Below are 25000 nucleotides of genomic sequence, written 5' to 3' on the forward strand. Positions count from 1 at the left end.
TATCTCCTACGAAGAGGCGCTTTTGAATCATCACGTTATACTGCCTAACGAGAAGGAAGAGGGTAGGATAATAGCCATACAGAGACCTCTATGTTGAGAACTATTCCCAACGATACGGAACTTTAAAAACCCGGTTTAATGCGGACACTTCATGATACTTGATTTCTTTCAATTTTTTTTGGTGCCCCCATTTAGGAGCTTTCACTGTGCGTTTTTACGTGGCATGAGTTTCTTGTTTCAAACATCCTTAAATTGAGGGCACCGTTTGAACTTAACAGGTATGGATTAGAACGGAAACTTATGGATGTGTAAAGTGTACAATTAGAAGGATTTAGTTCTAAGTGAATAAAGTATAGCGCAACAAGGATTAACAATCACACATCTTCGTTGTTGTATTTCCTTCAACACTTTTATTAAATAAGTTTTAAAGCGGAAAACTCGCCTGATTTGTATGCTATTAAAATAACAGACTACCCGAGGTGCGCAGAAAACGTAGTATGGAAAATCAGTGCATGAATAATGAAAAAAGCGTTGTAGAAGGTAACGCCCGAGGCAGCCTCCATGACAGGAGTGTAGCCTGCGTGTTGGACGTTCGTAAGTAAAGGGAGTTTTAGCATGCGTTAAAACGTGCTCCTACATTTCCTTTTCCCCTTCCCTTTCCAACACCTGCTACGTGGGTTGAAACAAAAGTGAAAGGATAGTCCCAGGGCGCCAAAAAGATAGTGGCGAGAAGAAAGCGCAAAACGTTCATTCTCTCCCCGCTCATCTCATCTCCAGGCCTTCTCAGCGTTCCCTTACTTCATGCAGAGGTTCGAACCTTTTCCCTATTCACGCCTGATATATGGCTTTGTGGGCCCCTTTCTTCAGTTTCCTTTTTAGTGATAGTAGTTTATTATTTAGTAGTTCTTAATGCACACCGCAAGTTGTCCTTCGCACTTACAACCTAGCAGCCTTGAACAGTCTTATATAATACGCTTCAGTGTCGCATAACTGACGATACTTTACATGCTCTTAAAAATGTTTGGCCTGTTAACGGGTGGCAATAAATCTGATTCTGGTAGTTAGTTTGAATGGTAAAAAGGTATGCTCCAGGTAGTCTTGCAAATCTGTTTCTTAATCGGCTTTTAGTTACCTTTAACCCATTCACAACGCGTGGGACAAAAAGGGGAAACAATCCGTCTCAATAAGAAAGAACGATTCCGATTTGGTCTCACCAGAACCCCTTATGAGTTTCTGGTCCACACAATAAAGCCTGAATTAGTCTACTCGGGGACTCCCTTTAAATACGTTCTGAAATGATACTAGATTTGAGCAAAGACTTAATAAGGAAAAAAACATGCAATGAAATAAGGATTTTATGCCGACATTAGAAATGTTAAATGAGCAAGTTACCCAAAAATACCGTGTTCTCCACATTTGTAATGAAAAGGCGAGTGTCAGAGGGACAGAATGATTCACTCAGATTTGCTTATAATACCCTCAGACGTTTTGTCAACCACTGTGTCAAGATTTTGATCTTGACAGTCAAGCTCTTTTCCCTCGTGCGTCACTTCCTGAGACAATGGTGAAGTAACTCCATTGCATTGCTTAACGTCTGTTTCAGTGAGCTTTGATGGCAGAGTTGTATTTGGGTTTGGGTAAAGTCCATTTGAAGAGAAGTCACCACTCTCCTCGCATCCACCAGATTCACTGACGCTTGTCTCGTAGCAGGTTAGGTCCAGCAACAATTCACAATCATTCTTAGAGTCTTTCTCCTTCAAACCAACAGTACCTTTCATATCGGTACAACTATCAGCTAACTCATTTGTTTCACCATTCAGACCCAAGGGCATAGACATCGCAGGTAAAAAACTGTCCTCGGATTTTGCATCCGTTTTCTCCAGGTCTGTCGGTGGTGACAACGCTGGCTTTGTTTGTGATTGTACCACCTTCACGCCATCACACTGTGATATCTTAGTCCGGGGGATTGTATTAGACGCTTCAGTGGTAATTAGACAAAGTGAGTCCGCTTTGAGTGCACATTCGTTAGGAGATGTGACATGTGAAGATGTTAATTCCTGGTCATGTGAAGACGCGCACGTCAATTTTGCCTCAACAGGACTTACCAACATTACTGCTGATTTGCTCTCCAAGGTCACAGGAGTGGTTGATACTTCATTTGAGGATATTTCCTTTGGGCTAACTTGTTTATCGCTGGTAGATGAAGCAGTTATCGTGGGTTTTGACTTAACAGGACAAGTGATCGATGACGCTGAACCGATACCCATGGTTACAATACTATCTGGTCCTTTGCTAAAAGCTGGCAACATCGATGCTGTTGCCATTGTTGTTGGCAGAACAGCGGTGCTTTCCAGAGCTACCTTCGATTTAGCCGCAGTCATTCCAGATGGACACACTGTCTCTTTAACAAATGACTTGTTGCCACTGACAACAGAAGAAACTTTCGTCTCCACTTGCGGTAAGCTGTGCCCAGCTTGTGACAAGGTTGGTGCTGAAGTGATAGAAGTAGCCGGTACTCTGTCTATTCCTTGTGGTATGGTTGTAGGACTTGTTGTTGTTGATATAGTCGTCACAAGTAGTTTGCTTCCAGATGCTACTGCATTAGTCTTAGCTTCAGATGGTTTCATTCCTATTGGAGACATTGCTGCCTGGACAAATACTTTGTTGCCAGTGATAACAGAAGAAGTCTTTGCCTCCACCTGCGGCACACTTTGCCCGGCCGGTGCAATAACCACCTTTTGCCCCTGGGCAGTCTGTGCAATTTTTGCATTTCCCAAAACAGAAATAGCTGTTCCGGATAACTGAGTTGTACTTGAAGGTCTGATAATGACCAACTGCTGCGAGGCTGCTTGGGCAGACATGGTCCTGGTCCCTCCCTTGACTGTGAGAGGCACGATCCCTCCCGCCCCTGGGTGCTGCACTAGAATAACAGGAGATGATGCACTTGTGGTACTAACAAGACCTCCTGCCTTGGCCGTTGATAAAGTACTGCCCGATTTAGCGGGTGCAGCTGAGATAACAACCTTATGAATGGATGTGCTTGGAGGAAGCGACAATGAGCTACCAACCGCAGATGATGTAGTGGGAGTTGACAGTGGTGACGACGAGGTCACCACACACGCAGGTGACGATGTGCTGCTGCCCCCTGCAGCAGTAGTCACAGTCTTTGCTTGAATCAAATGTTGCTGTGATATAGGTACTGCTTTCATGACTCTTACAGGAACTGATACGTCAGATGGAGAAGATGTTGATGAAGATGAAGGAGCGGCAGATGCTGATGTCAAGCTGCCAGTGCTTCCCAGAATAGCAGTGTTCAAAACCTTTCCTTGAACCAGGGACTGCTGTGATACAGGAACTGCTTTCAGTACTTGCAATGGAACTCCAGAACTGGTCACAAACATAACCTTACCTAAGCCTGGTACAGTAGCAGACAAACCAGCTTGGGACTGTAGACTAGACGCAAGGCTAGAAGCCGTTGATGCGAGATTTTTAGAAACTGTGACAGGATGAACTGAGGCAATGCTTTGGACATGAGACGTAGGCACTGAAACTAAGGATTGTTTCTTAGTCACAGTAGATGATTGTGATTTGTTCAAGATAACTGGCTTGGGGTGTATTCTAACAGATGGTGCGTTCTTGCCCTGTAGGGTGATACTAGGGCGAGACGTTGATGCCACCGTAGCTACTCCATCAGTTGCCACAATATGAACACAACTACTAGAAACGACTTTCTTATCGGCAGCTGCTGGGACTGCAGCAACCACATTAGCTAATCTTATCTGTTTATCCATCTGTAGACCTGCTGGAACATGGCTGACTGGTTGTCGATTTGCTCGTGTGAATCCAGCGGAAGTTGCTTGCGTGACAGCCGTGACTGTAGCTGAAGAGACTACAGTAGTTACTGACTTCTTTCGCTTCTTCTTCAGTTTCAGAGGCGCTGTTTGAATGGAGATGGAGCATGGGTCATTTTCAGTGTCACCATCTGTAGAACCTGAAGGCTTTTGACATTCCTCAACAATGTCAGCTTCATCAGCTGCCTTTCTCTTTTGAGGAAGCACTATCGGTGTTCCAGTGCTACTTTGGTTTTCAGTCATTTCACTATCTTTAGTTGCTTCCATACGTGTCGGCGTTTTGCTTCTCCTCCCTTCTTCACCTTCTAAAACAAAATCTTCATCACTTGACATGTTCTGGGCACCAGCGTCTTCGATTTCATCTCCACTATTTTCTTCACTGCCCCATTCCTCTTCTTCTTCGACAGGAACGACTTCTTCAAGAAATAATAAAACAACAAAAAAAAAGTTAAAAACTCAAAACCAAGTAATAGGGTGGAATGCACGTAACTTGAACCTTCAGTGAAAGCAAAGCTGTTCTGATCTGAGTTAGCTGGAGGAGTTCCGCTTTCTGGGACAATAACAATTTTTTTTTTCATCCATCTTGTGTTGTTCGTGCATGGCAGTCTTTCTCTCTCCCCTTTTTCAACTGCTTGCCAGTGTAACGGGGGCCTTGACGCCTTGCATGGGGGTAGCGGTGATTGCCAGCCATGGAATTGGTAATCAGTCTAGGCGCAGGCTAGTTGGCCTCCAGTAGAAACCCCTGAACATCCAAGAAACCAAACTAGCATTTCGCGATGCAGGCTTTAAGATGAGAAAATTGTACACAAAAAAATGATGAATCTGTACTACTATACCTGGCTCATCCTCTGGTTCTGGCTCCAGACTCTCTTTCATGATTTTAATCTTTGCTTTGCTCATCATTTTACCAAACGACATCTCATACTTCTCTAACTCCTCCAACAAAGCTATTAGAGTTTGATGCAGGTCAACTTCACAGCGCTTCCTTGGGGGTGGGGGCTTGGGTTTTCTTCCACGTTTCCTAAGTGGAGGGGGTGGATCATCAAATTTCTCACAAAGCTTTTTCAGGGTCTCAATATCACACGCTGCCAGTTCAAAGCCTTCGGCAATCGTGTTTTTTGGCTCCAGTGGATCTTCTTGCTCGGATGGTGGAGGTGTTGGAGGAGGGGGAGTTTCTGGCTCAGGTGACGGTGTACTACTCCTCAACTACAACAAATGAAAGTAACATAATTCATACTACAGCATCTGCCATTAATGTTGCAACCAAATCGTCAAGGACAATCGATCAAAGAAAAGAATGTCCCACTCCATGAGCTAGAGCACTTAATGGTACCATGTTAAGGTAAAAGTGTTTTAGCGTATAATCCCTCAAAATGGTATTTGGTTCTGGCTCATGGACTCACGGGATTAACGGCAGGAGCAATTTCAGCAGAAATGAGGCATGAAAGAAAATTAAAGGAACAAATTCCATTCAACAAAATTTAAGACGGTTAGGAATGTGGTTCATTTATGATCTGATCTTGAATATGATCATGTGCAGTGAGTGAAATTTAGAAGATTATCTTTTACATATCACTGTTGTAAAGAAATCGTTTTTCTCTTGTAAACTGGCTTTATGGGAAAACGGTTGGTTGTTGGCCCTGATATCCTGAAATCCATTTAGAATTCATACTGGTTTTCCACTGTCTCATGTACATCAAACTCAACTCTATGCACCCCTGTGCTTTCACTGATTACTGCTGACAACCTTGTCACAAGCAATCAGAGAGATAAAGTGTGCAACTACACTGTAAAGCTGGCACAGGAACTATCAACTTACCTTTCTAAGTCTGGTATTTCGCTTGGATGGGATGGGTGTGGCAGCCCTGGCTGGAGTCACTTTAGGTTTTACTATGGCTGGTGGAGGTGTTGTAACCTTGATGAGTAACAAATGTGGTTAGCTAATCTTTCATAAAGTTAATATTATACTTATGCACGACACTGGAAAAGTATTGGTATTTGGTAGTTATCTAGCTTATGACTACAGCTGTGTTTCACAGGATCATTTTGGCTTTAAAAGTTGGATACCAAAGATGTCTACATCCAGAAACCCAAAACTACTGAATTAATTACTGTGGGATTCTACTTTTCAGAATCTACTTAAGAAAGCTAAATTGGTTTGGATAATCAAAAGGTTTGAAAATTTGGTAGTCAAAATTATAGTACTTGACTTGTGAAGGGAAATTAGTTTTGGTTTGAATTATCCAAGAGTAGAAAAGTGGGGGTTCAAGAAATAAGGATTCTATTGTATGTAAACTTTGATTTACATTATACATGTAAGTATAGAAATTTTCAGTCTAAGACATAGCCTGACATGGCCGGTATACAAACGAACCCTCCCCTTAGAAAAAGAATCACAGAGAGAGAGTCTCTCTCCCCAAGTTTTTTTGGAGGGAGGGGGCATCTGTACACAGGCTAGCCAAAATACAGGTGTTCCTCTTGCGAAATGACTTAGGGGGCAGGGAGCAACGAGAGCGTGGAGCTGACTGAAGATACACTACTTATTTTCATGAATTCTTTCTAAAGAAACCAAGAGACAACTAAAACAGACAAATCTTTACTGTTTTACGATAAGTTCAATTTTGTATCAGTCGCACCTTTTTCTTTCTTTTGCTGAATGTTGGAACCTCCAAAGGACATTGCTTGTAGATACGCAAATCAGTGGCAGAGAAGATAGGAAAATACAGATACGTCCAGTTATTGGCATCATTCCCCAAAAGTAATTCTCTTTGATCAGTTGGAGCAATAGTGGTCAGGTGATCACGAAAATCATAGTCCCTCACCTGAAAGAAAACAAACAGACATGTCAAAGTAAAATTCCAATTTAAGACAAAACAGCATAAAGAAATACACACAAGGCCTACCTAATCGATTGACTAACTTCACTGAATTTTATTTCTAAGGAAAAACAGGGTTTTCTGAATTGCTGAGCACAAAATTTTTTCTCTCCCAAATTTGATCACGTTGGAGAGGTCCTTCAAAAGCACTGATGATTTGCACAGAACAAGTGCTTTTACGATAGAATCTTAGAGGAACCTTTTTGCGAAATTAATTTTATCAGATTTTCAGTCTTACCAGGCTATTGTCACATAGACATTTAAGAATCCACACTCGTTGATGGAGAGTTAGGTCCATATAGGACTTTTCTAGAAGAGGATTCACTTCACCTGGAGAGAAAAAAAAAAGAAAAAAAATTATTGATGTTAGCCATAACTTTAAAAATATATATTGCATATTCTGCCCTATCAATTCAGCATCAGAAATCCAAGTTTATAAAAATTTGTCTGTTATTATTTACAGTTGCTTTAATACAGTTATCATTGATTGTTGTTGTTGTCATCAATGAAAGCCTCAATGTGAGCCTTCACTTGATCATTTTGTCTACTGAGAGACTGCTGCTACCAACAACGCTTATCTGCAACAGATTAAATTTGACCGCAAATCCTGTATTATTGACAGATAAAATCATCTATACAATAATAACATCATTAATACAAGCTACATGTACCCACCTATAACTTCAAATAGAGTCATATCCAAGCCATATTGTTGACAAGTCTATAACAATAAAGAATGGAATTGTTAATATCTGGTTACGACAGTCAACATTCTTGGGAAAAAACTTGCTATCTCTGTCCCATTACAGCCTAACTGAGGTGTTTATTACATATTCTACAATAACAAATTGGCTTTTATTCCAAATCGAAATTTTAGCAAATCTCAGTGCTGTATGAATTCACAGAAGTACAAGATTATTATCATGATTATCTTAGGCACAACTTTTAAATATGTTACTTGTATCATTTTATACACATAGAGCCCTGTATCAGCTTGGCTCAATGAAAACAATTAGCTTCTCCTGCCATTATGGTCAAGATACATACATACAGCATTGCTCATTTCTAGCAACATCTAGCGACCACTGATGATTTAATTTTTCTTTGGGTAACAAGGGAATCTTAGTTCTTATACAAAACTAAAGAGCTGGTTACTCAATACTTAAGAGGTTTGGAGCTCATGGGCTACCTACAACTTAAGCAAAGCATTGATGCAGATACAATGCATTAGAACAAAACCTTGAATGTCGTAATACACTTACAAATTCTTGGCCATCCTTCTCAGTAGCTTTGTACCAGCCGTTTACTCTGTCACAGAGTTTGGATTCCCAAACTTTGAACTTCATGGGTGGCTTCTTGAACAAACTACCCAAAATGAATTGAAAGATTATAAGATTATGTGTAGCAACAACACAATCAGCTACATAGCACTTCTAGACAGTTACAGAGCATCCTAAAAATTCCTAAAAGAAATATTATTGTGGTCTACAGTAAACATGATGGCCTGACTACCGTCCTGCAGTACCTATATTTTATTAATTCAAAATATCAAGTCTTGTATAATGTTTGTAGAACATGAATACATAAATTTTGTACCAAAATTGAAAGACTCATGAGTTGATTGTTTGGGAGGAGCCTCCCTGTATTTTCCAGTTTTTTGTCAAATCACTGGCAACTTATTTAACATTGCATTAATTAACTAATCAATAAAAACTGCCAATCACTTCAAGTAAGATAAAAATGAATAATTCAACATTAAATATCTAACTTAGGCCTCGGCCAAACGTCAAACTTTTCATGAGATGAACCAAACTTAGAGAGTTAAGTTCATGAAAAGTGCAATGTCTGGCTCAGTTAAGTTCATCTGAATGAGTTTGGATCGTCATGTTCTATCTGTCTGCTTCAGACAGATAGAATATCTGAAGATTGTCTTGAGGACAAACGGCGATCTTCACATGCAACAAACTAAACTAATATTAATTAAAAATTTGTACGAGAATGTGTATTAAGCCTTGTTCAGGATAAAATTTACTAAAATATTTATTGCTCTTTTGTCTGATTCAGTTGATTGGTTCAACACATCCTAAGTTTGATGCCTTACCTAACAGATGATCTTAACTTAATTTACGGTGACCCAAATTAGAGTTCGTCTCATGAAAAGTTTGATGTTTTTGCTTAGGCCTTAACTTGCAGTCAGCAGAAACTGTTACATATTCTAAATATTATACAATGCAGGACTGAGAAAGCCCAAAAATTTATCAACAGAACTTCCTCTCTAAAAAAACAGAAAATGAGGCCTAAAAACTTGGTGAAAAAAGTAAAGTAAAAATAAAGGCATCATCACCTCTTCCTCTGATGTGGAGTAATCAAAAGAGCTGTAAATATTCTGGCCAGTAATGAAGACTTGTTAGCATAAACAAAACCCAGTTCAAGTTCAGTGATACTGAGGTCAGGAATATACAGAAAATCTTTCAACAGAAAAAGCAAGCCAGCCACGGAGGGGATCTGTTAAAAAGGAAAATACAAATTTAATATTAATTTTTAAACAGAGGCAAAAATGTAGGGGTTTCAATAACATTTTCTATTAGAAGCTGCCAAAGGTGGAATAGGTGGCTATGGCCAGGAAAGGGGCTGTGGGGCTCCTTTTCCATAAAATCTCAACAGATAGGGGCCAGGGGTCCTGTACAAGACGGTGGTCCACTGATAAACAGCTTTTAATTGAAATGCTTGAGTCGTCCAGTAGCCTGACAATGAGAACAATGACAGTGAAAGAAATAGAAAAAAATGGAATTAAAGCATGTATCAGTAATGTCAAATGCTGTTCCTAACACTGTACATAGATTTCAAAAAGAGAGATACTACTCCTTACCTCTTAAGAGAGATACCCTGCACCATCTTAAAATTTAATAAAAATTGACCTCAACTGGGAGGAATAACAATATCATTTCTGCTAATCAAATATTTTGTAAAGTGGAACAAAGGTTAATTGTATTTAGACTTTTAACTTTTCAAATCTTCAGGAATTCATACCTCCCACATTGAGTGAAGTTCCTTCAGCACATCTGTTCCGAGCTCCTTCTCTTCCCACTCAGCCAAATCTTGAAGCAGAACTAAATTTGCTTCCTTCTTTTCCTTCTCTCGAATGCGGCGTCGTTCACGTTCTTCTAAGTCCTCTTGGATTTTAAGTCGAGTAAGCAAAGAGGAGGATTCTTCTCCATTAATCATCTTGACATATGAATTACGAGCAGCAGCCCGTCGACGACCAGTTCCTGAAAATAACATAGGAAGAAAATTATCTCTTTTTGGCAATGATTATAATAATATAAAACATATTTCAGCATGTTCACTGTCTATTAGTCTAAGAATAACATTATACTAATTTCCAACTATTCTTGAACCCATTCTCAATACCTTGTGAATGAGCCAGAAAAAAAGGTTTAAAAAGACAACACTGAATGAAAATCCTTCATACAAGTTGAGATTCTTTCAAAGAATGATATGATTGCCAGTGTAAACACTTGAACCTTGAGACTAAGGACACCCAGGCGTAAAGAGAGTGACTACACGTCAAAGGTCTGCATATACCAGGTAAAGTTGTCTACATTGGCATTAAAATGAACATAGTATACATTATTTATTACTTGTCTGACATTCTTTGTCACCTTTTGTTCTGAATTAACAATGAAAAAGGAAAAAAAGATCAACTCAGCATTATTACCATCACTTGAGTTGGCCACTGATGCAAAATCACTCCTTAAGGCCATGGTTGCTTCCAAATTCACCTTATCTCTGAGGGATCTGTAAAACAATCAAAGACTCATGTTCACAACAAATTTAAAGAGCAACTAGAAGTAGTTTCTAAACAGAAATACATGGCAGTTTACTGGCATACAATGTCAGATTTAAATAATGATTATAAGAGAATGATGTCATTCTTTGTGATTTGTAACTTTGTTTATCATTTGTCCCACAAATATGGCCATTAATTTGTTACTAATTGTAACGTTTCGACCCCTGGCTGCTGATCATCATCAAGCAACCTGATGAAGGTCAGCAGAAGGTCATTATGGTATTGCAATCAATAACAAAGTGATCATTGTGAGACACAAGTCTTGATAACAACAAATTATTGCACTACTTTTTGTGCTCCATACAATTTTACTAAGGAAACAACCTTGAAGTGTTCATTATAAATACCTGTTTAACAAGGCTAGCTTTTGCTCCAGAATTTTCTCCATCTTGTGTCCAAGTTTTGAGACCCAATGGTTTGATCCATTGTAGCGATAACAGTTTTCAAGAATCAGACGGATGTCAGCCACAACTTCTGTGATGCTGGTGTACTCATACTTATTGAATTTACCACCAACTAAAGAGGAAATGAAAATAAATGACATAGATTATATGTTGTTTATCAACTGTTCTGTGTAATGTAATGCTGGGTCTCCACTGTGGTCAGCAAGCCATCAAATGCAACATACTATGCCACTGTCGGCCAATCAATACAACTCAGTCATGAACCCCACACACCCAGACACCATCACACTGACTAGAATGTCAATCACCAACAATGTCCCTGGATTAATGCCAAAACGGTCCTATTTCCATTATGAATAAAGTGATGTATTGTATTTCAATAATTCCTGTAATTATTCTCAGTAAAAAATATTTGTAAGCAAGTAAAGAAAAAGGCATCTCTATAAAGCTTCACATGATTCAATAGTCAATTATGTAGTCAAGTTACCTTCACAAGTTTGAAGTAATAAACCTCTTTACTTGGGCAAAATAAATAGTTAAGGTCCTTAATTAGTTTACAAGCAACCTAAACAACCAATGTGGGGATTCCCTCGGCAGATATCTCTTTTTCCTAGAGTTTGAAGGGAAAACTGTTTGAAATTCTTTAGGCAACAATATCCTTTCTTACCATGCAAATTAAGAGTGTTTTCCAAAACCAGAAATTTAAGGAAATGTAAGAGGAGGAATGAGTAGGAAGTTTAATACAAGGAGTATAAATCACTATTCTCGATTATTATTAGTCAAAATAACAAGTTTTGTTGGAGCAAAGGACAACCAAAGCTTAATTTTCTTCAAACCGAGAAACGTCATTGCTTGTCACCCAAAGTTTATGCAATACACAATTTACGAATAGGAAAGTTGAGCTTACAACTGAACTGCGTATTTTAATTACTAAAATCCAACAACAATGAATAATAAAAAGTTGTACTTACTCTCCTGGAAGCTCATGGGTTCCTTGATTTTGTCGTGGTAGTCCCAGAGTCCAAGTGATTCAGCATCAACTGGCTCCATAAATGGCCAAGTCACATTTTTGTATGCATCACTCGACATTTCTATGAAGACACGATATCCCTGTTGAAGTTCGTAACTTAACTTTGTAACATCTAACATATTTACTTGTTGTACCGGCGATTTTTCTATTTCCGGCTGTTGAGCACGAGTTTCATTAACTTCAACAGGCGCGATTTCGCTTGATTCAATTTCTGCCTCGTCTGGATTTTCAAACACAACTGTGTCCGTTGCCATCGAGGAAGTTTCCATTCTGAGCATGGAGAGTCTCAGCTAAGCTGAGAAACTGTGTGGTGAATACAGGTTAGGTCCTCCCTGTCAAAGTGTTATTAAGGACGATAAAAGCCAAAACTAAACCATGCCAACTTCCCTCAATCGTATTGTTGATGAGCGGTTGCTGAACAAAGGACGTGCGCCGACTCAGTAAGTTCAAAACCACGCTGCAATAAATGAGAAGTTTTCAATTCAAGCTAGACTTTGGCCACTTTCCTCAAGTACAAATAAGATTCGTCATTGATTCCAAGACCCGAATTTCATGCAAGGAAAAAGTTCATTCACGAGAAGAAAAAATCGATGCGGAATCAATTTACTAAATTAACCTTATCTAGTCCCAGACCCCTCCCCACCTTTTGGCTCGATCTAAAGACTTTGAAATTTTTTACTTTTCCCTGAAAAAATATTTCTTAAGTGAAATAAAAGGGAACGAATATAAATTTCACTTGAAATCTACCAATATAACCTTAACATTTTGTAATTTTCAAACCAAACTTGTCGATCACTTGGCATCCTAAAAGCAATTCTCGAGCCCGCGATGCACGGAGCGTTTGTGTAATTCCCGCCGATAATTTCAAGTTTCCCGCTCGCAGTGAACGAAGAGAGCATTTCTTCAGAGATGCCTCTTCTGGGAAAGAAATCCTACAAGCCGAGCCCGCTTCCCAAAGATCTTAAGTCAGAAGAAGAAGTATTTGTGATCAAGGAGACGAATGAAGTATTCAGGTCATATGAGTATCCTTTTGTGTTTCTTGAAAGCGGGCTTTATTCTGCAGATTCTGTGACGCGCGCTATCGATGCGCTTGCTAGCGGCGGTTGCTGTGCGGTTCATTGTTTCTTCAGGCCTTTTATAGACGTAATCATCGACACTCCACTTAGAAGTTGAGTGAATTGTTTCTTCAAGAACGAAATTTATGGGGGTCATTTGTGCGTGAGGAAAAGTAGAAAGTTGTTCCGTACGTCCATCGTGGTATGTGGATGTGATGGAAGGCCGGTGAACTTTAGAGTAGGCCTCGCTTCTTAGCGGTTCGGTTCAAAGTGTTTAGATACTTGATCAGTCTTTTGCTTTTATTAATAGCCGCCTGCTCTGTATATTCGATAAAAATCAGAAATACTTCACTATCTATATTTTGCCATACAGTATTTTGCTGTGAGATTTTCAGGAGTTTGAATGCGCAAAGGCTTTTGGGATTATTGCCCCAACCACAAATGCAATACTGGATGAAAAAAAGAAGAATTTTTTGCAATTCCATTGCATCTGCCAATAATATTGAAGTAATATTTTGAAAGGGAAGGTACTTACTGTAGAAGTCCACTCAGTAGGTAAAGAAATACATCAATACATTTCTTTATAGAAGAAATAGTGATTTTTTATTTCTCTTAAAATCAACTCTCTTGCAGTCAGTCACATCATTAGTCTGGATACCCCCAATACACAGACAGCATCTAAATACGAGGCAGATATATATTACAGACATTTGACTGATATGAACTCCTGTCTTTAAAGACTTTTTCCTGTCGGGGCTGGTTTTTTATTACCTGTGAGGAGGCCAGCCAGATTTGGGAAAAAGAAAAAAATGACCTGCAGTTAGCCTCTGAGTTGACTGAGGATAATAATAATTTTAAAGTCAGTTCAATTTTGAGCTGTATTAAGACAAATTAACCACTGAATATACCCTTTAGTCTGAGCATAAAAAATATTAGCCTTCCTTGCTTAGATTCCAACAGTACTAACTTGTCTCAAAATTTACAACCTGGATTATTTGTTCTTGACACAATAAAGTGAATATGTTAATCGTATAATACTGTATGGATTCCAAGTTTGGAGCTGCAAGATTACTGGCAAAACAAACCTAAAATATGGAGAAGCGGTAGCAAGTGAAGAACAAGCATTGAAAAGGCTGGAAAATTTCCCAAAATATTTGGAAAAACCAGTTCTCCAGATTGTTCACCATAGTAAGTTATTCTTTTAGTCAAGTTTGTGTGTCTAATCAATGGTAATTGAAGTTATTCCCCACTTTCACAAGTATACCATTTGATTCGTATTAATATTATGCTCACAATTGTGGGTTTTTGACATTTCACTGTGATGATGAATGATTATTTTAGCCCATAAGATGAACACCTAGGTAATGAAGCCACTTTGGTCTACTCTTTTGGTGCTTGTATTTACTGGGTTTCATCAAACCTAAATGTTTTTTATCTGCTTTGTTAAGGTTCAAGCAGACTGCAGAACCTTGCACAACATTGCTACAAACACCTGGAGAAGGAATTTGTTGAATATGAACCAGTAGAATTTTGGGACAATGAAAAGTGGTAAGTATTGTGGCTCAGCGGATAAAGTTTGTAAAGTCGACTCTCTCTTAATGAACACATCTATAAGGTGGACGCCTTGGTATACCGTAGAAAGGACGCATAGAGTTGGCCCCTGCCATTCTTTACTCCCTAATTTTACTCTCTATAAGATGGACATCTCTCTAAGGCTCTTAGCTACTGAGAAGACGTTCATGTATTATTATTGAGTACAATGTATAATAATAAATATTATCATTGATTTTATTGCTAAATCTTTATACAATATTACTTATATTTAGATGACAACACTATTGGCAGAGGGTGAAAAGAAAGTCAGCCTTACAGCTTGCCATTTGGGTTGCTAGCATGTGCTAGCCCAAGGGTCACTTGAACTAGCCTGAAAAATTTTTTGGATGGGCAGGATTGATTACAGTTCTTCTGTAATAAATTGAATTCCCCCAGAAAACTTCACTGGCCCATTGGGCAAGTTAAGAACAGAATTCACTGCGCAATAGCAAAATCCACTAGCCTCGGATTATATGACATGACAAGTTTTCTTTGCATGCTGTTGGGGGTGCAGAAAACCTATTGAGTTAACTTACTTTTTTGCCCATACACAAGAACTTTACACTGATTATCACTTATTGTTTTTTGCCATTTGTAAACAGGAAACAAGGTACAATATTTAGAGTTCATGAAAAGAACAACCCTAGCAGTGTCTCTGGAAATGTAAGTAAACATTGCAGCATGTCTCTTCATTCTTCTTCTGCAAACAGTATATTTTGTGAAACAGTGGCCAGGAGGATGTGTCCCACATACCTTAAACTGCCACTTATAAGCACCACTCCCCCCCCCCCCTGTACTTACACCTACAAGCCCTCCCAGTTATTGACCCATGTACCTGCCTCTAGCTTGTATGGAAATGTTGTGATGTGTTGAATCTTCATTTATTAAAAACCAGTACTGTAAGTGAAGACACATTTTTATCAACACTGCTATAGTTTGTTTTGATGTGCTTTTTTAACGCTGGTTAGAAACCCCTCGGATGTAAGCCCCATCATCTATAAGTCCTCTTAAAACCCCTTGCAGAGTATAGGCCATGGCTTGTTAGCAGCAGTTTACAGTATGTAATTGTAACAGGACAGGGTGGTCAGTGAGCAAGAATGAGAGGGATTTGAGGATTTTTCCTTATTTATTTATTTAACGCTCAAATCCATCAGCAATACAACAACAGTAAAAATATAATAAGTGGGAATGACCAGGGTTTCCATTAAGAATTCTAGTAGCATGGGAAAGGTGTTGTTGTTACAGGAGAATACTGTAAAATTCTGAAAATAAACCCTGGGGCTTATATTTTTCTAAGGCCCTTTTTGAGGGGCTTATTTTTGAAGGGGCTTATATTCGGAGAGGCTTATCTATGGAGGGAAATTTGCATTTCAAAATCAATTGGGCTAGCATTATAGTTGCTTTGTTTTACTTTGTATTTGAGGGCAATTTTCCAAGTACAAGCCCCTGGGGGACTTATATTTGGAGGGGCTATTTAACAGAGAGTTTTTTGCGTTACCGGTTTGGAGGGCTTATACATGGAGGAGCTTATTTTCGGAATTTTATGGTATTTTGAAAGAGGCTCAATGTCTGAACAAAAAATAAACATAGACTATCGCACATTAGCCAGAGAATTTTGTGTAACACAAGGAGAATTCTCTGATCTCCGATACCTAATGAACACCCTGAACGACTAAAAGATTATTCCTTGCCAATTCGCTTCTTAACTTTAAGACTGCATGCTGTCCCTTCGGTATGATCTCCAGAACTCAACTCAATTACTGCTAAAACGTGCCTCTGTTTATATGGGAGTAATCAAGCAAGGAACAAACAATTGTTTGCACGTAACAAAAACAGTAAGAGGTGTTCTGCCAAACCAATTTAACCACAGTAAAACATAACAGCAGGATTTCCTTAGGTTAATCCCATTATCTTAAAAAGATAAGGTCAGTTAACTGATTAAAGTACATCTACTGAGAAGAAATCACAAAAAGCTAATATCTGCTACCACATTTTGGCATTCATGCATGTTTAGAAACAAAATGATAAAAAGTATTGTGTTTCTAGATATAATGAAAAACAGTGAAATCATGGGTTTAGTGACCCTGTCACATAATACCATTATGTACCAGATTAAAGCACTCTAACCCTTTGTTAGCTAATGCGAATGTTAGGCATGTTGAATGACTCCAATAGAACTCTCAGTATAATAAGTAATAATATTTTCGTTTGTGAAATCATTCTTCCTGAGTTTTGCTGTATCCATAGAAGTGTAGATATTTTAAAGACAATTTTTAAGGTTAGTTGTTGGAAAAGTAAAGTTTTTCATTGTGTTTTTCAATAATTGTCAGTTGTTTTATAATAAATAATTTGCGGAGAAGATAGGGGTTGCAGCTGAGAAGTTTAATGGTACAATGCACAGCTGTTCGTATTGATGCCTCATCAGGAGAATCTTGCAAACGCCATATTCTCCAAGTTTTAATCGCATTAATGTTAGTGAGAGAGATATGTATGATAAACAATGAAATAGAGGTGTACATTCAGTTTTCCAAATTTCTTGTCAGATTTCCAGTACCTCTGGCTCTCCATCTTGTGATAAGGAAAATGCAAAAAGCAAAATGCCAGGATCTTTTGATAAAAAGGTACAAATAATTTACTGCCTCATTCTGCATCTAGGAATATCTTTATTAGTATTTTCACCATCTGGAAAGGCCTACATGTACATACAAATGTGCGGTAACTTTGAATCCGAATCATTATCTTTGAATACATAAATAGTAATTATTGTACGTATTAATAATATTTTATTTTATTGTATTTTATTGCCTATACTGTAGTTTATTTTACTCAAGAAAGAATGTTGGTGCCTATATTATGGCTCTTATGACTCACACTCACTACCTAGCAAAAGGGAAATTAAAAAGTTGTCTTGTCTTGTTCTTTTTATATTCTTCTGCAATTATAGACATTACACAGACTAACTAGACATGACACCATGAGTAATTTTTGTGAATAACAAAAAGCAGTAAATACAGTGTATATTTGTGTGCTGGATGTGGTAAAATTAAGCTGAACAATAAATAACCTTATAGGGTTCACTTTATGTAGACATTATTGTTGCTAACAGACTGTTGTGAGTTGATATAGTGGCAGTGTTGGGACAGCTCTTTGATCTAGTTTTAAACCAATCCTGATTTGTACTTGTAGAGTTCTGAGGCCCTGTTTGACATTAAGTGTGACGGTACATCTGGTTGTATAGAGGAAGTTAAGTCTTGCAATATTAGGTAAGATATTAAATTTTCAATTAGTAGAATATTGTAAACAATGCAGTTGAATTAAATACAGTCTGTAAGTTCAAGCATGCAATGTATTTTGGAAGAAGAAGTCTAACACCAGAAAGCTTAGAAAATTCTGAGCTCCAGGTGAGAATCAAACTCACAACCCTCCAAGTTCTAGTTTGAATGCCCTCACCGCTGAGCCACTGGAGGCTCTGTGGAAAGCAGGGTTGAAATTTAATTAAAACTGCACCCGTCATAGAGGACTGTATCAGGGACTTGCTTGAAATCGGCCGTCCACCAATGTACAAGACCAAGAATGTTCAATATAATTTGGAATAAGGGGAAATCTAAAACGAGAAAGTTCTGAAAACAGACTGTGCGGTTTGGGATAAAATTAATCTCTATCAAGTGGATAACGTACATGTAATAATATTGTTTCCCTAGACACTTCATCCACTGTACAGTGATTCATTCCATAAATAGCGCTATGTAGTATTTCAACAACCAGGGCCAGGAAGCAACTGATCAACATTTGGACATTTTGTTTTTATAGACGTTTGAAGAAGCTTCCATCAGTAGAGATGCTAAAATTGTTTACAAGAGCCAACACTGAAAATCCTTGGAATAGTGATAATAGTCCGTGGCGAGTCAAGGTAACAGAAAGTTGAATATATATATATATATATATATATATATTTTTATCTTTACCCATCAATGTGTAAAAATATAAATTACATTTTATAGATACATGGCAGGAGATCTGAAAATAATAAAAAACAAAAAACAGTTTAAAACATAAGATCTGAAATCCTTTACTACTTTCTCTGTAAGTTTCTGACATTGAAGGGTCTATTTTATCTTATGGTTTCCTTCATCTTTTTGAGTCCAGAGAAGAATTAATCAGACAGGAGAAATTTCTTAATGAGTGATTTGCTGTCAACTGTAATTCGTTTTGATTAGAGCAGTAGGCCACAGTGCAAGTTATTATTCTTAGCTGGAAGGAAACTCAGGGTTAAAGATAATGTTAAAAAAGTACTGTTTTTCTGATACCCTCTAGCCCTCTTGGGTAACTAAGGATTATAAGGATAAGACCGTAGGCTCCTGTCTATCCCACAGATGCCTGTGTTCTTACTCTTGTGGGATGTGCATGTAAGAGTATACAGTGTAGACTTCAGGTTGCAGTGCATGAGTCACTCGTGAATTTGATTGGAGTGTGGTAGGAATTTGACAGTTTTTTAAGTTTGTTTTGTTTTTTTCACTCTTACAGAATAAGGCCAAAAAATAATATATAAAAAACCAAACTGAAATCACCACTGTTTTCTTGGGTCAACCCTTTCGCAAGTAGATTTATAAATAGAATGGCTTGTTTCCCCAGGAAAGTGTTGTATCTCTGCAAGCCTCTTATTTCACTATGAAAAAATAAAGGTGGATGAAGGCAAAATCTGCAGTAGCCTGTCCTTCAACCATTTTTCTTTTTATCATATGTCTATTTTCTGATTTTTAAGCCACTGGGATCTGGGTATCTAAGGTTAATGAATTACCAGACTGAGTATGAAGTGATGTGATACAACATGACAGGAGCAAACTGAAGATCACTGAAAGTTATCTTTGTGAGTGGTTTCGAGTTTTGCCTCCTACATTCTCCATGTAATCACTTTGAAAAGTTTTGACGATGAAACATTCTGAGGATGAATCAGACCTTTTTGATGGTCAGCGCAGAAAAAGTGCCAGGATCATTGGATTTTGGTCATCTTTGTGGAGTGGATTTTGCCAGGTCATGTAACAGATCAGCTTCATGGCCTTCTGATATGAGCCAAGTAGCCAAAATTTTGATTAACACAGTCTCCACAGCATAATCTATCTGCTAGAAAGAAAAAATAGAAAATGTCCTAGAGGAAAACGCTAAGGTCATGATTCATGAGCTTATGATTGGGTTTGGCCTGTCAACACTGTATTTCCTTCGCATTAATGTAGATCAATAGCATTGTAATTACTTCGTTGAGATTGGTTCTTTTCACTGTCAATGTGCGAAGCCTCCTCTTGGAGCCATTCTAATAATGTTATAAATCTACTCGGGAAAGGGTTGACTCCAAGGGCTTGTATGGGAGACCTGCTTCTACTAATGGGCTCCTGCTTCTACCAATACACTTCTGGAAATTTCAACAACAGGTTTTTTTCTTGTAGTCTTAGTGAGAGGCTTGTGCTTACCTTATTGAACTTTTTTTACAAAAAAATGTAAGCCCTTGGCATTTTTTATATCTTTCACTTCTTCAGACTGAATTGGTAAAGAAATATTCCCTAGTTGACAAATTACAAGATTTTTCCTTGGCTGTCAATGTAAAGGTAAGTTATGTGGCAATCCAGAATGCCAAAAAGCTCAAAAGTCCTTACCCAAATTTAACTATTTAGGCACAATGGAATAATCACATGTGATGAGTTACTATATGGTAATGTGGGAAGACTACACTAACAGTCAACTCTCTCTTAACCGACACCTCTATAAGACGGATACCTCTGTAAAACGGACACTTAGAGTTGGTCCCTGCCTTTCTTTACTGTCTTTATTGGACTCTCCATAAGATGGACACCTCTCTAAGACGGACACTTAGTGACGGTCCCAAAGGTGTCCGTCTTAGAGAGAGTTGACTGAGACCAGATTTGTACCCCTTCTCATCTCGTATCTAACCTCTTAAACCTGTTTACTACATTACTGCACAATATGCTCAAATATTTTGTACATAAGTATAATTCTTGCCCTCTATTAATTTATTTGTTAAACAATGAGGTCACAAATAGCAAATAATATTTTATATTCTTAATGTTTCTTTGTTAGAAAATGACCCCTATGTCTAAGAATTCCATAGAAGGTGGTAAAAATGCCGGGAAACAAAAGAAGAGAGTTTTGGATGAGAGCACTAGACATGGTAAATCTAAAATGAGCAAGTCAGATCCTTCACAGAGAAAACTGGATTCCTTTAGAACCAGCACAGACAACGCTTCCAAGCACATTGCAAAAATCACTGGAACTCCACGTAAACAGGTTGAACTTATTAAAGTTGGCTCTAGTGGAAAGAAAGATGATGGAATGACACCTTCTGGGGAACTTCGTGGAACTCCTGTGAAATGTCGACTGGTGTTAACTCCTGTCAAGTCTCCTTACAGTGGAACTAGCAAGAGCCCAGCAAATAAGAAGATGAACCTTAAGGCATACTGCCAAACAAAAGTAGATTTGGTTACAGTTAAAGACAACGCTGATGACATTGCAATTATAGGATCTAAAAGTCCAAAAACAATATCTAAATCTAGTAAAAAGCTAACAAAGTCTCCCAAGAGTGAAAGTTCAAAGAAGGCTCTGAGAGGTATAGAGGAACCAAAAGAAAAGTTGGTGAAAGATGGAAGATCTTCTAGGAAGCTTGACATGAAGGGAAATGAGCAGATCGATAAAAACATAACAGAATCAGAAATAGAAACAAGAGAACCAAAGGATGTGTTAAAGAAGTCTGTGCTATTGGATCTTGCAGGCGATTCAGAGGAGGAGTTTGAATTTTCTCTGAAAAAGGTAATTTTAATAGTTTTCTAGAATAACAAGGTTTATGTAACTGTTTCCTGGTTAGTTCAGGTGGTTGAACTCCAGTGTGCAGATCAAAAGCTTGCAAGTTTGAGTTCTGATTGACCCCATTCTTGATTAAGTTGACAATATATGTGCTGGTCATCCCATCCATAACCTCACATTGCATTTTGAAATGCATACTTTCCAACAAATATTCTGGCTTCTGCTCTGATTCCTTAATTCAAGTGAACAGTGATGATTACTCCTCAGCTTCATTTACACTAGATTGGCCTCAAAAATGTTTATTTCCAGCTGCAGTAAATGGCTGCCTCTTCCTTTCTTTAGCTTCAAGTTACAGCTTCACCTGTCAAGGCAAAGCAGTCTGCTGGAAAATTAAAACAAACCACATTATTTGACCAGACTAAGAAATCAGAAGATGAAAAGGCTGTCATGACATCACTCAAGATTAAGGCAAAGAAACAGAAAACCTTGGCTGAAATGTAAGTTTTTTGTCTATTGTCATGATCTTTTTGTTGTTGCTTACAGTGTTGTGGCTTTGTGTATATGAAGCTTATGAAAACTCTATTTTTAGGTTTAGTGCTGCCATACAGAATGACAAACCCAGGACACTGTCTAACCTCATCAAGAAAACAGCTCAAGAAGTGTCTTCTCCTAGCTGCCTTAATCTCAATCTTGCTACCCCACAACAGGATGTTTTGAAAAAGAAATGGAATGAACACAAAGAAAGACTAGAAGGGTGAGATTATCGCTTTAATTGTTATGATAATAATAATAACTTAATTGTCCTCTCCCCTCATGGGGCTTTTCAGGAATAATGAACCAATAATTCAGTTGGAATATAATATGGATAAGGATCCCAGCTGGTAGTAGGAGGTGAACCATTTGGCTATTTACAAGCCTGGTCAAGGATTTTAACTCAGAACTACCATGAGCAAATCCAGTCAGTGGTCAGGGCAGAACTTGAACTTGGCGCCTCCAGATTACATGTCCAGCACTTTATTTCCTTGGCCTCCAGATTTTTTTACCCTCAAGTCCGGGTGGTGGGGGGATGCTCAACATACCTTTCAGAGGGCTCTTAAGTGTAAAATGACTGCTGTTGACGTTAGAGCCCTCTAGAGTGAGTAGTGTAGGTGCTGCTTGTAAGTTCTCTCCTAATTGGTTGCAGGAAACAATGACATGTCATTCTTCCCATTGTTTTAGTATTGTTTGGGGTCAGGGAAATGCACCATTGGTGGCTTCTCTTCTGAGCAGCTTCTACATGACTTCTAAAGTATAGAGCAGAAAATTGAAGGAAGTTGTTTGTTCCTTAATGAATTGTATTTATCGCCACTTAAAACTCTCAGTGGCATCAAGTCTGTTGTTTTTGGAATTACTGATTTCTATGTTGCTCTAGGAGTGAAAAATATATATTGGTACCCAGTAATGTTGTCGTCAATGGGAACTCGTTAAGTCAGAATACTCATGACACATCTCTGTTATCTTATTTGAAATTTCTACTGTTTGGAATTTTTTCAATGCTAAAGTTTTCATTTTTTTGTACTTTTTTTTCTATTTTTAGGCAGCTCTTTAAGAAGATGCAACATGGTGTCAGGAGCAACATGGTCAGACTATTAATTTTTTTATCATTTGATTTTGCTTAGTTAAAAATTATTTATCCTTTAGCCTACTGGGATTATTGAGTTTTTGTTCCTGATTTCTGCTTGGATTTTTGCAATGACATGTGATATGACCATTGAGAGTGGGAAAACAATGAAACTATGGATTTTGACAAAAGTTGAGAGGGTATTCGTTTCCTGGGTGACATCAGCAAGGGAAAAGAAATGCAAACCAGTGACAAGCTCTGAAATGAATAAAAAGCTGAGCAAACTGTAAGACAGTCTTTGAGGCAATTTCCCATCATCACCCAGGGTCCGAAATTAACTTTTTAATACGGGCGCCAACCGGCGATCAAGTATAAACTTGTGGTCGCCAGAGGGCAAATTGTGGTCGCCAAAAATTTCTCCTCAATTTTTTTCCAATAAAAGTTTAAACACAAATAAAAATGCATGGTATGGACGCTTTTATGCTCAAAAATTGCACTACTTCCGCTCCCGATACCAGAAAGTAATCGAGCAACCGTACGTGCACTTACGAGTGAAGTCTTATTTTTTTCTACAAATTACTTTTTGGAGATATATCGCAGGTAAGGTAATTCAACGTTTATTTAACAGTGATTTATATACATACTTAGCGATATATCACTATAGGTGAAGCAAACGGTAAATCCAGTACATTTACTATACTACGCTACTGCTACGGTTGGCTACACACACAGATTGTGTGGGCGCCCTGTGGTTCAACTTGTATTGGTCGTAGCTGTTGTGGAAGAATTTTTACAGGAAGATTCGTTTCACTTCTAACATAAAAATATCAGCGGGACAAAAAGTAAGACACCTGTTGGCAAATAGCTTCGAGGTTTCAATTATTGTTAATCATTTTATCCGAACCTGAAAGTCCACAATACAAGTCGCCAGCTGGCGACCAGCTATTAAATTCTGGTCGCCAGTACTTACTTTTTAGTCGCATTGGCGACCAGGAAGGCGCAATTTCGGACCCTGTCACCTCAGGTGACTTTGAGACATTAATGTTAAACGTGATTCTCTCTTGCAGAAACAAGAAGATAATGAGCTGGTCAACTTAAAGCCTCTTCCTACTGCCAAACCAGTAAATTTACCAGATGGAATTACAGCTGCATTATACGGTGATATTGCAATGTTGACTGAGTTTGTTTACACCTTTCAAGATCTTCTCCTACCCAAGGAAAAACTGTACATCTCAACAGGTACAGGTTGTTTTCATCTTTTCTTTTTTGTAGCCGTTTGTTAAGTCAAAATAATCTTATTGTTTTTTCTTTTGTAGATTACCTGTCAGAGGCTTTGGTGGGTGGTAGGCAAGGCTTTTCCCTGTTGTCACAAATCTTGGTCATCTTTTTGCAGATTCTTCTACAGGAGAGATCTACAAAGGTTAGTTATATACAGAGGTGTCATTAAGGGCCGTAACCCGTAACACCTGTTACAGCTGAACTCACTGATGTTACAGTTGACCGAAGTGGAAAGCTAAAGGAGGCACTATAAATTTTTGTGAGATGTTACGGGTGAATCTCCTTTTGCTACGGCTGCTGAAAAACTTAATGACAACCCTGATATATTCCCTCATATATGAAGAAATGCAAAGTGAAAAAAAAAATTCTTTGCAGGGTGTTGGAAGGGTTTGTGCCTATGGTAATGTACATACACTCCTATCAGAAATGCCATGTATTGTGATAGGATTGTATTATCAACGCCCTTTTTTTTTCTTGGAAGAAACCTACCCTTTGGTTTTATATTCCTTTTGTTTCCTATAAAAGTAGCCGAAGTTTGTGCCCAAAGCAGGGTTTGAAAAAAAACGTGGGCAAGCTGCTCACTCTCTCATTTCGCTTGCTCGGGGAAAAATGTTAATCATTTTGTTAGAAGATAACTTACCTGGACCATTTCC

At 38.3% G+C, this 25000-nt stretch overlaps 2 protein-coding genes across 2 annotated transcripts in view; one reads left to right on the forward strand and one right to left on the reverse strand.

Annotated features, from left to right (window-relative positions):
* Positions 1 to 393: 393 nt before the first annotated feature.
* On the reverse strand, positions 394 to 12595 carry LOC140929089 (uncharacterized). The gene is made up of 12 exons (XM_073378940.1): positions 11953 to 12595; positions 10925 to 11093; positions 10446 to 10525; positions 9758 to 9996; positions 9072 to 9232; positions 7990 to 8092; positions 7403 to 7448; positions 6966 to 7057; positions 6488 to 6673; positions 5671 to 5766; positions 4688 to 5057; positions 394 to 4267 (listed from the first exon to the last, which is right to left on the reverse strand). Exons 1-12 carry the CDS (start codon positions 12287 to 12289, stop codon positions 1455 to 1457), a joined length of 4692 nt encoding a protein of 1563 aa, XP_073235041.1. The 5' UTR covers positions 12290 to 12595; the 3' UTR covers positions 394 to 1454.
* A 306-nt stretch (positions 12596 to 12901) lies between these two features.
* Positions 12902 to 25000, forward strand: part of LOC140926437 (tyrosine-protein kinase BAZ1B-like) — a 28614-nt gene continuing 16515 nt past the window's right edge. The window contains exons 1-13 of the mRNA XM_073376177.1: positions 12902 to 13033; positions 14082 to 14254; positions 14515 to 14614; positions 15262 to 15322; positions 17846 to 17922; positions 18470 to 18569; positions 20191 to 20259; positions 20750 to 21475; positions 21812 to 21966; positions 22059 to 22223; positions 23046 to 23088; positions 24137 to 24308; positions 24386 to 24489. Of these exons, the coding sequence (XP_073232278.1) occupies positions 12921 to 13033; positions 14082 to 14254; positions 14515 to 14614; positions 15262 to 15322; positions 17846 to 17922; positions 18470 to 18569; positions 20191 to 20259; positions 20750 to 21475; positions 21812 to 21966; positions 22059 to 22223; positions 23046 to 23088; positions 24137 to 24308; positions 24386 to 24489 (2058 nt within the window). The 5' untranslated portion in view covers positions 12902 to 12920. The remainder of the gene's footprint in view (positions 13034 to 14081; positions 14255 to 14514; positions 14615 to 15261; positions 15323 to 17845; positions 17923 to 18469; positions 18570 to 20190; positions 20260 to 20749; positions 21476 to 21811; positions 21967 to 22058; positions 22224 to 23045; positions 23089 to 24136; positions 24309 to 24385; positions 24490 to 25000) is intronic.

This window comes from Porites lutea, chromosome 2 (assembly GCF_958299795.1).
Source record: "Porites lutea chromosome 2, jaPorLute2.1, whole genome shotgun sequence".
Classification (NCBI taxonomy): Eukaryota; Metazoa; Cnidaria; class Anthozoa; order Scleractinia; family Poritidae; genus Porites; species Porites lutea.